Raw genomic sequence first — 13,447 nt, forward strand, 5'->3', positions numbered from 1 at the left:
ATACATACCTACTGCTAGATCACCTATTGTATAAATCTCAAAGTACTTCAAATTTAATAGTATACCTATCTGCATAGATTTTAAAATAATTAGCAGATGATCCAAGGATGATTTCTACGAAAAATCCACCCCCGAACCCACCAACCTTTAGACTTTTATTAGATTTCTCAACGAGACGGAGTACCACCTGTACAAAATCCGATGAATAAAGCTGCATTGAATAAAACACAAATTTACGCTGGGAAATCAACTCATGCCTCGTCTAGACGTCAGAATGTTCGAAACAAGCCAAGAAAGAACGCGCAAAAGGGTAGCGGTAACGGTCAAGGTTTGAGAAAAGCAACCGTTACGGACCGTTATGACGGTTTCGAGCCCTCTTAATTCTAACGTTTCCAGGTTTGTTTCCATGATAACGGTAAATAAGATCATGGCAATTATAAATCCGCCTCGTTACTTATCATTTGAACTGTTTTTCAATAAAATAATATTTTTTCCAAAATTCTAATTCATTAGTCTTTCTATAAATAGTGGTTTGAAAAAATATATTATTATACTAAATTATTAATGCTAAATAACTCCAAATAAGGATAAAGCAATGCTATTAAGAACATTATAGAGGTTAATAATGGTTTTTGGTAGTAATAAAATAATGCCATTATTTATTTATTTATTTTTTTATTAAAATAAATGGATCAAAAAATAAAATATTTTGAAGTGTCAAAAATAACTCTCCACCTTTAATCTATAGAGTATTATTGGAGTGACTAACTATACAATCAGCCAAAGAATAACGCGGTTATTTGAACGCTGGTAAAGGTTGGCGTGAAACGGCGGTAAAAGTCGTAACGAAACATCGCCGCAGCCTATCCGTTTGGCGGCGGCAATCACCCACTCTTTTTCCCCACGCGCTGTCTCTCTGTCTCATCCCTTCGCTTCTCTTCGCTGGTCTTTGGACGACCCCACCCAGCATCGAGTCAAAGCCCTCCCCCCGACCCCCACTCTGTTTCCTCGCCGCTTCTTCTCTCTCTTTGATCGCTTCTATCCTTGCGTCCATCTCCCCGCGTTTCGTCTCTCGTCGCTTCTTCCTTCGAGCGCCCGAGGAGTTCGATCGCTCGGTGGGGCAAGGAGGGCGCCGTCCGCGGGAGCGCCAGCGGGGCGGAGCATGGGCGGCGGCAAATTAGGGTTTCCAAGGGAAGATCGTCCTTAAAAGAATCCGAAGTGGTATGATTCGGTTCCTTCTTCCTGTTCTTCGGCATCTTTTTTGTTGATTCATTTCCATTTTCTTGTTTGTTTTATGGCTTAGGGTTTTCTAGTTCTAGCATTTTGTATTTGGAGCAGTTGATGATCGATGATTCCAATCGATGCGAATCGAGATGAATTTTTGTGGATACTGATTAATTATCCCTTCATCGGTGCTCTTTTTTAGATAGATATCCTTATAAAGAAGTATCTTAAGTTGAACCATTTTTTTTTGGGAAGTATGGGTATCATGACGTCTTTGTGATTGGTTTTGGAAGACTAATCGCTTTAAGGTTGGTTATACTTCTAAAATGGTTGTTTTCTTATGATTATAAGGATCTGATTAGTTTGTATTTTGTAATAGATTAATATCTCTACATCAGCCACTTGGCTGTTGCATTCTCTCACAGGGATGGCGCGCTGTGTCGTTCTTATAGTTTGGTTTTCTCCATCGATTGTGAGTTGGAACCTGTTGATGGCATTTATAGCACTTTTCTTGGGAAGCTCACGATTCATTAATGTTAAAGCATGTCATATTGATAACAATTGAAAATCAACTGATTTGCCAATTGAGGAGATACCTCAGAATCTTCTAGGAAAACATTTCTTTATGGAAAAAGCAAACTAAATTGAAAACCTTCTAAAAGTACACTAACAAATACATCAAGTTTTAAGGCTCCGAACAAAGGGTGATTCCTAGATGTTTGGATATCTGGAAAATTGGTTCCATTTTGATACCTCACACTGGTTACAGCGTGGCCTGGTTCATTCTAAATTAGGAAATAAGGTACACAATCCCTGATTTATCACCTCAATATGGACTGATCCTGTTGAATGATATAATCACCAGATAGGCTGATAAGCAACAAAACCCCTGTCAGAGAATAACATTGATACCTTAGAATTATTGTAAAAAAAAGGAGGATGCCATAAGGTGGCTGGTTGTGAATTTCTCTTGCATCATCATGCACATCCAAAGAGTTCTTGTCCTGAATGGTTCTTGTTGATCTAGAATGACTTATTTCCAGGGAAATAGCCATTGATTGGACAATGATGGTAGATTTTGTAATTGTCTTGTGTCTTATGATTTCTTATGTGACAAGCATAAAGTGGCTTGCTTCAAGGAAAGCCAGGCCTCCTAAGATGAAATTTGTTATAAAAAAATAAATACCTGCATTCTCTACTGATGAGTTTACTTTGGATATGAAAATAGTCTTTTAACTGCATGGCATCATGCATCATGTTCCGAAAACAAGACCATGACAAACCCTAAACACTATAGGCATCACTTTGCCTATTTAGCATTCTGGTAGTGGCAACTGAAGTGTTCATTGGTTGTATGTTTTGTTTTCCCCATTACTTAAAAATAATGCTTTTGGCTGTTTGGCTAGGAATGAAAAGTGTGCCAGTTTGGTGTCTTCTAAGCTGATCCAAAGAGAACTTTTACATGGTCAGTGCCTTTCTTGGGCTGACTTCCAACCTGGACCAGGTTACATCAATTGGAAGAAAAAAAAATCCCTGAGCTTAACCCAACCAGGCCCAACCCCACAATATTTCGTAGTTAGTAATAGAGAATTCAAGGATATTTTAATGGTTCCCAAGACTCCTTTTCTAAAAGCTCAAAATGATTTTAAATCATCAGATACCAGATAAATTAGTTTACTTTGAAACAGGATATTTGATAGGCGAAAAAGTAAAAGTCCATTAGTGAACTTCGAAAGCCTGCATAACATATCCTAGTGTGTGTGTGTGTGTGTGTGTGAGAGAGAGAGAGAGAGAGAGAGAGAGAGCAAGCACTAAACTTTCTAATGATGTACTTGTGGATTGTGACTGAAGGTTGCAAGCTTGCAACCAAAACTCACCATGTCAATCATAATGAAGTTGTAGAAAGAAAACCATGGGAAAATGTTGGTCCAGAGTGTTTGAGAATTGGGGATGGGATGACAAGAAAGGGGGGAAGAGAAAGGTTTTATGTGATGGGATATAAAGAGGAGTACTGCCATACCAAAAGAGATTCTTGCACTCCCTTTATGCACCAATCATGTACTACATAGGCAATGCATAGAGGAGCCCATGGAGTCATCTTTTATGATGAAGTGGTGGATGACTGATTAGATGGGATTGTTGAGATTCCTAGCAAGTAAAACAATAGGATAGGAATATATTGTGCCTAGAATCAAGAAATTAATTGAATAATCTGATATAGGACAATTCAAGTAGATACTATGCACATTTTATAATATATGATCAATGCACATACTACATATATTATTTATACTATATATATACAGGCTGGAGTGTTGAAGTTGGTGTTTATATGGGTCCAACCTAAAAGCATATTTATGAGTCTAAAATCCTCATGCAGTACCCACTGGACAAAAATGTTTGACCCAGCATGACCTTTTTTCTCCTCCCATTGACGTGATGGACAATCCTAATCCATTTTAATTGGGCCTTTAATTTACTTGAAGGATCGAGAGGTTTTACATGAATCTCTTTGCTTTTCTCATTAGCCTTTCATTTGTCATCAATGTTGATGATATAAGTAATATTTAGACTCTTTGAATGTTATAAATTAGGTTATTTGCTTCATTTAGTTTCCATTAGAAGGGCTTTTAAAAGTGTATCGAGGCAGTTATCAAATTGGTGGCAGCAATGGAGTAGGTGATCCAAGTTGAGAGGTCTCATATGTGTATTGTCTCTTTTACCGGTACCAGGACTCAAATTCTAAATCAAAGATATTCTGGACCATGTTCTCTTCAAGAGATGGGGTTTCTCAAAATGGGTGGGCTGTGTATAAACAAGTTCACATCACTTCAGATCATATTAGGCCTTTTGAGTTGGGTGGATTTAATTCCAATTAATTTCTAAAAGTATGATGAGGCATATTGCTTGCACTCACATTTATGGAGGACATGTAGGGTGCAGATAGTTAATTGTCTTTCATGGGATGGGATATTTGAACATGCTGTGAACTGTGGGCTGTCTACAAATCATGAGGGAGTGAGGACGTTAGTTGGAAAAGATTGGGTTAGAAGTGAGCCACATTCATGAGGAGCTAGTTCTTTGGAAGGGCAAAGGTGCTAATCCTACTCATAATGGATGATGAATCATACTCAGCAGCAAAGCCAGAAATTTTTCCTTTTTTATTGGGGGGGAGGGGAGGGGGTAGGGAGGGACAAATTTTTATTAAAATAGAAATTCTATCCTATTGTTATGTGCTTCAAAAAATAATAAAAAGGGAAATAGTACCATTGTTAAATATTTACCAATATTCACAAGCAGAAGAAATTATAACTCAATAAAATAACAAGGGCACATATTGTGTATGAACATCTCTGTAGTTTAGATTTATTTTATACCATTATGTCCCTGATGAGAAAGAAGTAAACAGGATGTTGTAATGTTGCATTCAAAGAAAAGGATGATAGAATGATGAGATCTAGAGTTGTGTCTTGCATTTGAATAATTATATATTATGTAATGATGTAGAAATGTTGCTTCCGCTGTCTCAATTATTAGGATCAAAAAATATGGATGGATGAAAAAATTGAGAATGTGTAGTGATGGAAGAAAAGAAGATATGACTTGATAAATCGGAATATTAATGCTGTGAGTAGAAGGAGGGAAGAGAGAAATGGAAATCTTGGGCTCCTGAATTTTATTTTTTCTTTTATATTTTTTTATAAAATGGAAATAAGACATAAGAAAGAAAATCGCATGAAATAGTAAATAGGAGGGTGGTGTTGGTGGAATATAACTCAATATAGCTGGGCACATGCAAGGTAGTGGGATTTCTTTTTCCTTTGGGTTTATTTAAAATGCTTTAGTTCAATGATTCTAGGGACATGGTTTGGGAGGGTGTCAAGATACAGGGGAATTGTGCATTATGTTTTGTGAGCATTCCATGCCAAGGAGGGGGCCAAGATTTCTGTTGAGTTATGTCTTTGTGACTATTATGAGTTGTAAGACTTAATATATTATAAGGGGGGCCCATGACTGTAACACCTTTAATTTAAGGGAGTTCTTCCACTAGTAGTCCATGGAGGTGCTTTGAAATCCTAGGGGTAACACGGGGGGGCATGCACCACTGATATCACATGGTTATTGGTGCAAGAGGAGAATAGTTCTTTTCCATTTGTGCCATTTTGGTGTTGTAGCTTCTCCTGTGGAAAATGCTGGCAATAAAATGGATGGTTCAATCGTTTTATGGCAATTAGAGCTAGAATTTTGGTGACTATCACAAAGATTGATGTGATATTGTCTACTCTAATAGGAGAACTGCATTCCGAGTTGCACAAATCATAACGGAAGGTAGGGGTGGGGATACTAGAGCATTTATGTGCAAAATATCTAATGTTTTATTACCTTTATAGGTTTTATAGGATTTTATGGTATATTACAATTGCATTTGAAAGTATACTCAACTATATGTTAGATTGACATGATCTACTTAATCTTGAAGGTAATGTATCAAGAGATTTCGATGATATATAACTTGAATGTCTCATGATGTTGATATGTTTCCCCTTGGACTTTTAAAGTATATCATCTTTTTAAGAATACGAATTACTTAAAAATTATGACATTTGGGATAGCAAATTATAACATTATGATAACATTCTAGTACTCTAATGGCACCTATGCACATTTATCATATGTATTCAGCACTGGTATGTTATGGATCATTAACCAGTGCCTATGAAGGAATTATTACTCAAATTTGGAAATTCTAATTTATTTGTGATTTTACGTATAAAAGAAAAAAAATATAATGTAATGTGCATTAGAAGAGATTATGTTGTTTTCATGGATATGGTGATATGGTAAAAAAATGAACTAAATGGATGAAGAATTTAATCATAAATTTAGTTTCTTCATTTCTAGTCCCTCGGCAGTTCATTCAGTGTAGTGGAGTATTCATTAATGGTTTCCTTCTCTCTCTCTCTCTCTCAATATTTGAGATTGTTGGCGGGCATTATTAGTGCATAGGGGAAGACAAGTACATGATCAATTCTTGCACTCATTTTTGATATGTTCTGGACATCTTGTCTAATGAAGTAATTTGAAAAGGCTGATATCTCCTTCAGCTCTTTCCTTTTAGCTACTATGACATGTTTTCTGTTCCTCCTTTCCATTAGGTTTTGAAGTGGTATTGAGCCTTGAGTTTCATGAATGTTCTTGGGGTTAGCTTCGACAAAGAAAAGGGAAGTTAGTTTAAGATAGTGACTAGATTTGTCATGCAAATTATTGGAGACTACGAACATTGGTCATAATTCGTGCATTAGTAAGAATCAGTGATCATTGAACCAACCTGAATCGGTGGTTCGGCTTGTACTGAGCTATACTGATGCTAGTTCAGGATGGTTTAGTTGTTCGGGTTGGTTCAACACTCATTTATAAAGTCATTCCCCTTGACCCCCTCCTTGTTCGATGGTTTAAGAGCCTTCGAAACTCTTTCATTGGCTTCATCATTGGACACTGCTCGCTCCCCTTTCTTCGACCTTGGCCGTATTGGTAAGCCTCCCCCCACTCTCTCTCTTTCTCACCCTACACTCAGAGGAGATGGAAGGATATAAAATCTCTAACCATAGGTTTGGATTGTTCTCTCATGAAGAAATCTCATTGAGATCTATCTTACATTGAAGCTAGGATCAGATTTCTTCATGAGAGTGGAAGCTTTTCTTTCCCGAGATCGATCAAGGTATGGAGCTTCATCAACGATCTAGGGCTTCTATGACATTTTTGATCCCTCTCCTTGTTTTGGCCAAAGAATGTCTAGGTCTATCTCCCCCTTCCTTCCTCTCCCTCTCGCGCCTTCTTTCTCTTTCTCTCTCTCTCCTCCTCCTCTCCCTCCCTCCTTGTTTCTCTACACCCTGAAACAATATGATAAGGATCCTTACTATACCAAACCGGTCGTCGGCCGATACGATCCTTGGTGCTGGTTCGGCAAACCTTGGTAAGAACCTTCAAAAGTCATATGACTTTTAAGTTTTAAATGGCCTGCCATGTATTTTGCAGTGGTGAATATTTGAAATCAAGGATGGTTGAACCAGTCGGTCCGGGGCATATCGAACTAGACTGGTCGAGGACTTGTCCGTGTGGTTCAGGGCCCCCCACTCCCCAAGCTCACGATGTTTGGTGCCCCCTTCACTCATGATGTTCAAGTATCGCCCCTCCGTTCCTATCACAAACACCCCCTCCCCCCAGCGAAAACCACTCGCACTGGTTCAAGAGGAAGGTTTTTGGTAAGTCCTCCCTCCCTCCACCCCTCCTTGATGCAACAGGAAAGGAAGAAGTGGCTATTCGATCGACGAGATTACACTTTGAAGATCAACATGCAGATGGAAGTAAACTAGACTGAATAACCCTTCACTTGGTGAAAGAATTTCTCTCAAAAAGTATTTTATAAAAACCTTATTTGGTAGTCGACTTATACCTAATTTCTTATACTTTTGCATATCTTCATGGCTTTCTATACTTGCACTGCATATTAGTATGCATTCAGAGTCTTGAATTCATTTTGTCTTATATTTATTCTTGTAGCCTTTTTTCAATATTTTGACAAATTGCATATTGTTCTTAATCTCACCATATTTTACCATAATTATTTTTTTCTAACATTATAAATATCTCTGATATTTTCATTCTCGGCTGTACTTGCATCTTACTAGTCCAGATTGTATATATCCTTGGAAGCCTAAATGCATCTTACTTTTGTTTCCCTTTTTCCTTTCAAGATCCATATATAGAAAGGCTTTTCTTATTAAAACAAAGTTGTGACCAATGATTTATAGGTTATCGTGTGAGGTGGTTTAGAAGATTCATCATAACAGACTGGTCTCCTATGAGTCCTATCTGTTGCAATTTTGATGCTTTTACTGTATTATTTTTTAGTTGTTCAAATACTCTTTTGAGTGAGAAGGAAAGAAGAATATAAATGTAAAAAATCAGAATAGAATAGTTAACGAATAGGTAAAAAGGTGGAGATCATAAAAGCAGAAGAAATGGGGGGAAAAAGGAAGAAAAATCTAAATAGTGGGTTTATTCTTCATTCTCCTTCTCTGCATTTTTTTTTTCTTAGCTAAAACTTTTTTAAAAGAACTATTGGAGGATATGCCTATAATCACTATCAGAGGGTCATGAGAGAAGGAAGAGAAAAAGGAGAAGAGGGAAAGCATAGGAACGGTAGATATAGAATAACTGGCTGCACGAAGTGTACACACTTGGATGGCTATGATTAAACCTTTATCTTTTTATTTTTATTTTTATTTTATTTTTGTTGACCAGCCTGGCATGGTAGCCAGGTTCTTGTTTGAGTTATGAACTTAAGTTGAAGTTGTTGTTTACCCAAAAGTACTCCACAATTATCAGAAAATGATCTGATCCAAATTCACCATCTTGGACATATATCAATTAATGACCAAGATTTTGGAAGCGATATTGGTGTCACCATTAGATCCACTGATTTTGGAACATTGTGCATGACAAATTAATTCTTGTTTTGAGGAACAGTTTTCCTTTTGATGTGGAAGGCCCTGTCATCTGGTTGTTGCAGCTTGATACTTCTGCAACATTTTATACAATTGTCTCATCATGCTGCCACAATTAAATCTAGTCCTGTTTTGCGCAACTATAACCTGATCAGATATTAATAAACAACTAGTTGGGACAGACTTCATCAGGTATTGTTCCTATCTAATTAAGTTGGTTAGCAGGATCGAGGCTAAGGTTTAAGTTTGCAGTTTTGATTTCACTGGATCTTGACATCTGTTATTGGAAGGCTTTGTTCTGTTATTGACTTCTGTCAGTAAATAATTGCTGTTTTGACCATATCTAAAAGGCGCTGAAAAAAGAAACCAATTCTGGAAGCAATTTGTTGACACAATATGTTATTTAGTTTTGCAAATTAACTTTTTTTGTTTAAATATGTTTATTTATGCTCAATAATTCCTGGAACTAACACAAATTTGTCTGTTGCGATAGGTTTTTGTGAGGAAATGGCGGAAGACTGCGAGGGAAATTATGATTCTAGTAGCCACTCCCAGGAGAATTATCATGAAGAATTACACATTGAGCCTATTTATGAGGCCTTTCTCTGCCCGCTTACGAAACAAATTATGAGGGATCCTGTTACCTTAGAGAATGGACAGACCTTTGAGAGAGAGGCTATTGAGAAGTGGTTCAAGGAATGCAGGGATAGTGGAAGGAAGCCAGTTTGCCCGTTGACACTGAAAGATCTGAATAGCACTGACCTGAACCCTAGTATTGCTCTAAGGAATACTATCGAAGAATGGACCCAAAGAAATGAAACTGCTCAGCTTGACAAAGCTTGTAGATCTCTCACTTTAGGAAGCTCAGAAAGTGATATTTTACAGGCTCTAAACTTCATTGCATATATTTGCCAGAAAAGCAGGTCGAGTAAGCATGTTGTAAGGAATGCAGAGTTAATACCTATGATTTCTGGCATGCTGAAAAGCAGCAGCAGGAGAGTGCGGTTGAAAGCATTAGAAACTCTTCGTATTGTAGCTGAAGGGGATAATGACAATAAGGTTGTCCTTGGGCTTGCTGGTTTTCTTTTCAGATGCTCTGCTTCTTTCTCGAGTTGTGTTTCTTGATGATATATTCACAATTTCCTTATTTTGCAGGAAGCTACGGCTGCAGGGGACACCATTCGTACAATTGTGAAGTTCTTATCACATGAGCATTCCCAGGAAAGAGAGGAAGCTGTATCTCTTTTATATGAGCTTTCAAAATCTGAACCTCTGTGTGAAAAGATTGGTGGGGTCAATGGAGCAATTCTTATACTAGTGGGGATGGCAAGTAGTAAATCAGAAAACCTTTCAACTGTTGACAGAGCTGAAAACACACTAGAGAATCTGGAAAAGTGTGAAAACAATGTGAGGCAAATGGCCGAAAATGGTAGATTGCAGCCGCTTCTTACCCTACTCCTTGAAGGTAATTTCTGGTGGCTTGATCCTTGACAATTTTGAGCAGGTGAGAAGTTGCTGCACCAATTTTTCCAAGCTATTTGCCTCACTCAATGCCATGAAATATTTTGCAGGTTCACCTGAAACGCAGCTGTCTATGGCTGCATATCTTGGGGAGCTTGTTCTGAGCAATGATGTGAAAGTATTTGTGGCCCAAACTGCAGGTTCAGCCCTGGTTGATGTCATGAGAAGTGGAAGCAAGCAAGCAAGAGAAGCTGCTCTCAAAGCATTGAACCAGATCTCATCCTATGAGACAAGTGCCAAGATACTAATCCAAGCAGGCATTCTCCCCCCTCTCGTGAAGGACCTCTTCACTGTTGGTGTCAACCAGCTTCCCATGAGGCTGAAGGAAGTGTCTGCAACAGTTCTTGCTAATGTCGTGTCTTCAGGTGCTGATTTTGAGTCTATCCCACTTGGTCATGACGACCAGACCTTGGTCTCTGAAGACATTGTGCATAATCTACTCCATCTCATCAGCAACACAGGTCCTGCAATTGAGTCTAAGCTCCTTCAGGTCCTTGTTGGACTTACAAGTTCTTCCACAACTGTCCTAAACATAGTTGCTGCCATCAAGAGCTCTGGTGCTACCATCAGTTTGATTCAATTTGTAGAAGCTCCACAAAGAGATCTCCGCATGGCTTCTATTAAACTCCTACGCAACATTTCACCTTACATGGGTCAAGAGCTGGCAGATGCCCTTCATGGCACTGCTGGTCATCTCAGCAGCTTGATTAAGGTCATCGCGGAGAATAATGGGATCTCTGAGGAGCAAGCAGCTGCTATTGGGATTCTAGCTGACCTTCCTGAGAGGGACTCAGGACTCACTAGGCGGCTTCTGGATGAGGGGGCCTTCAACATAACCATTTCCAAAATTATCAGGATTCGGCAAGGGGAGACTCGTGGAATTCGTTTCGTCACTCCCTTTCTCGAAGGGCTTGCAAGAGTTCTCTCAAGACTGACATATGTTCTGGAGGACAGACCTGATATTGTAGCCCTTGCTCGTGAGCATAATCTCGCTGCACTTTTTACCGATCTTCTTCAGATGAATGGGCTTGATGGGGTACAAACAGTCTCTGCTATGGCACTGGAGAATCTCTCACAGCAGTCAAAACATCTAACAAGAATTCCGGCTGTCCCAGAGCAAGGATTTTGTTGTTCTATATTCCCATGTCTTGGGAAGCCGCCTGTTTTGACTGGGTTGTGTCGAGTCCACCATGGAATCTGTTCGATGAAAGAGAGCTTTTGTCTGTTAGAAGGGAAGGCAGTGGAGAAGTTGGTTGCCTGTTTGGACCATACAAATGAGAAGGTAGTGGAGGCTGCCTTGGCAGCCCTGTGCACTCTGTTGGAAGATGGAGTGGATATCGGGCAAGGTGTGATGGTTCTATGTGATGCAGATGGGATTAAACCAATACTTGAGATTTTGCGAGAGAACCGAACAGAAATACTCAGGCAACGAGCTGTTTGGGCTGTTGAGAGGATTTTGAGGACCGATGACATAGCCTATGAGATTTCGGGAGACCAAAATGTGGGGACGGCATTGGTCGAAGCTTTCAGGCATGGGGACTACCGGACGAGGCAGATTGCTGAACGTGCTCTGAAGCATGTAGATAAGTTGCCAAACTTTTCTGGAATATTTCCTAAGATGGGAGGTTGATGAATAAACCAAGATAAAATCCTTGTTTGTACGGTAAGCTTGTATATTGTGTATCTATATTTTTTTTCATATTTTGTCTCTTTTCTTGATTGAAGGATTTTAGATTGTTGTCTGTTCACAACATTTTAATTGAATTTTTGATATTGGTTGTGGTTTTCTCTCTCTTTTTTTATTTTAGCAGTGAATTGGTTGTTGATGGTGTTATTCGTCGGCGAAAATGATATCTGGATGGCATTGTTTAAAGCCTTCAGGTATGGTGCTCACCGGATGATGCAGATTACTGAGCCATGTTTGATAGATTGCCGACCTTAAGGGTGATGGGTGAAAAAGGTTGGAATCATTATTTGTATCGAGTGCTTGTAGATCTCTTTTGTCCTCTTTTTATCTGCTTTGTTTTTCAATTTGATCAGAGACTGGTGATTGTTTATATGTTCACGAAAATCTGGTTGAAATTTTGCTTGGTGGGGATTTCTCTCATTCTTGTGAAATATGAAGGTGGTGATTGGCACTGATACCAATCTGCAACTGAATACAATCAATCCAATCAGAGTTTATATGTGGACTTTAATGTTAATCACCTTCTCAAGGATTTTATCTTGTGTTTTCCAATCATGCATATCACCTTGGTCAAATTTATGAATGCTCTTGTTATTCAGTCATCCATTCTGATCAATTTCTGATTGTGAGCTTGTTTACTTAAATTTGACATTCATCTCCAATATAAATCAATAAAAAAAAAAATCTAACCAAAAAAAACAATACATAGTTTATAAGAAAATGAGGAGTCTACAAAACTGTGAAGGCGGGCATCACCTTCACTTATCTCCTGCATCCAACTTATATATACTCTCCAAAACTGTGAAGGCGAGCCTAGCCTCGCGCTCCACCTATCACTTGCGTCTAATAAGTATATCTAAAGTCTACAAAATTGGGAAGGGAACTTCCCTTAACTGCACATTGGGATTAAATTTAATCAGTACCTTCCATGCATCAGCTGCATCTAACTAGTCCCCAAAATTGTGAAGGCGAAAGGCGCCAGTCCTTCGCTGCGCGTTGGCATTACCTTCATCACCACCTCCCGATGCTTTGCTATTCTCTGAAGTGGCTCCAGTGGATGGTGGTGGCATGAAAAGAAACGGCACGGAGAATGCCGGATCTTTCTGCTCATAATTGAAGTCCCCTCATGCAGTAGAAGAACGCGGCAGGTCAGCATTGGCCTCCATCGGCACGAAAGCGCCATGGCCTTGGCCTGGTCCATCATCCATGGCTGCCTTGGACACCATTGGCACGTTAGAGCACTCCGCCATGAAAGCAGGATTATTACAAGGAAAACCTTGTTGTTGTTCCCTGCCATCATCACCATGGAGGAAGTCGCCTTGGTTGCACCTGGAATCCTCCTTGAGAATTTGGATCTGCTTCTTGACAGCCTCCTTAGCAGACTCCAGCGAACTAATCATCTCTCTCAGAGACTCCTCTGGTATGTCGTCGAGCGGAGGAGGATCCCAGGCTTGGCCGCACATGGTTTTGCGGACCTGGGCTGCGAAGTAGCCCGGAATGTCGAAGT

The 13,447-nt window shown here is 39.2% G+C and overlaps 1 protein-coding gene across 4 annotated transcripts; it reads left to right on the plus strand.

The window, feature by feature from the left end:
• Positions 1 to 871: 871 nt before the first annotated feature.
• On the plus strand, positions 872 to 12,457 carry LOC103710505 (U-box domain-containing protein 44-like). Of its 4 annotated transcripts, none has more exons than XM_088723235.2 (6): positions 883 to 1,221; positions 7,261 to 7,487; positions 9,226 to 9,791; positions 9,888 to 10,197; positions 10,304 to 11,916; positions 12,062 to 12,457. In XM_088723235.2, the coding sequence occupies exons 3-5, from the start codon at positions 9,240 to 9,242 to the stop codon at positions 11,881 to 11,883; spliced, it is 2,442 nt and encodes an 813-aa protein (XP_088579361.1). In that variant the 5' UTR covers positions 883 to 1,221; positions 7,261 to 7,487; positions 9,226 to 9,239; the 3' UTR covers positions 11,884 to 11,916; positions 12,062 to 12,457. The 4 variants fall into 4 exon arrangements, with proteins under 4 accessions (XP_008794471.2, XP_088579361.1, XP_008794462.2 ...); XM_008796258.6 differs by having other exon boundaries at positions 904 to 1,221; positions 12,065 to 12,457; XM_008796249.6 differs by lacking the exon at positions 7,261 to 7,487 and having other exon boundaries at positions 872 to 1,221.
• Positions 12,458 to 13,447: the final 990 nt, after the last annotated feature.

This window comes from Phoenix dactylifera, chromosome 6 (assembly GCF_051530095.1).
Source record: "Phoenix dactylifera cultivar Ajwa chromosome 6, Ajwa_hap1_PhDact_Kaust_v1.1, whole genome shotgun sequence".
NCBI classification, from domain to species: domain Eukaryota; kingdom Viridiplantae; phylum Streptophyta; class Magnoliopsida; order Arecales; family Arecaceae; genus Phoenix; species Phoenix dactylifera.

Coding starts and splice junctions, on each gene's coding strand:
- LOC103710505 (XM_008796249.6), top strand. CDS start 9,240: ATGGCGGAAGACTGCGAGGGAAATTATGATTCTAGTAGCCACTCCCAG. Junction 9,792..9,887: donor AAGGGGATAATGACAATAAG/GTTGTCCTTGGG, acceptor CTTATTTTGCAG/GAAGCTACGGCTGCAGGGGA. Junction 10,198..10,303: donor TCTTACCCTACTCCTTGAAG/GTAATTTCTGGT, acceptor AATATTTTGCAG/GTTCACCTGAAACGCAGCTG.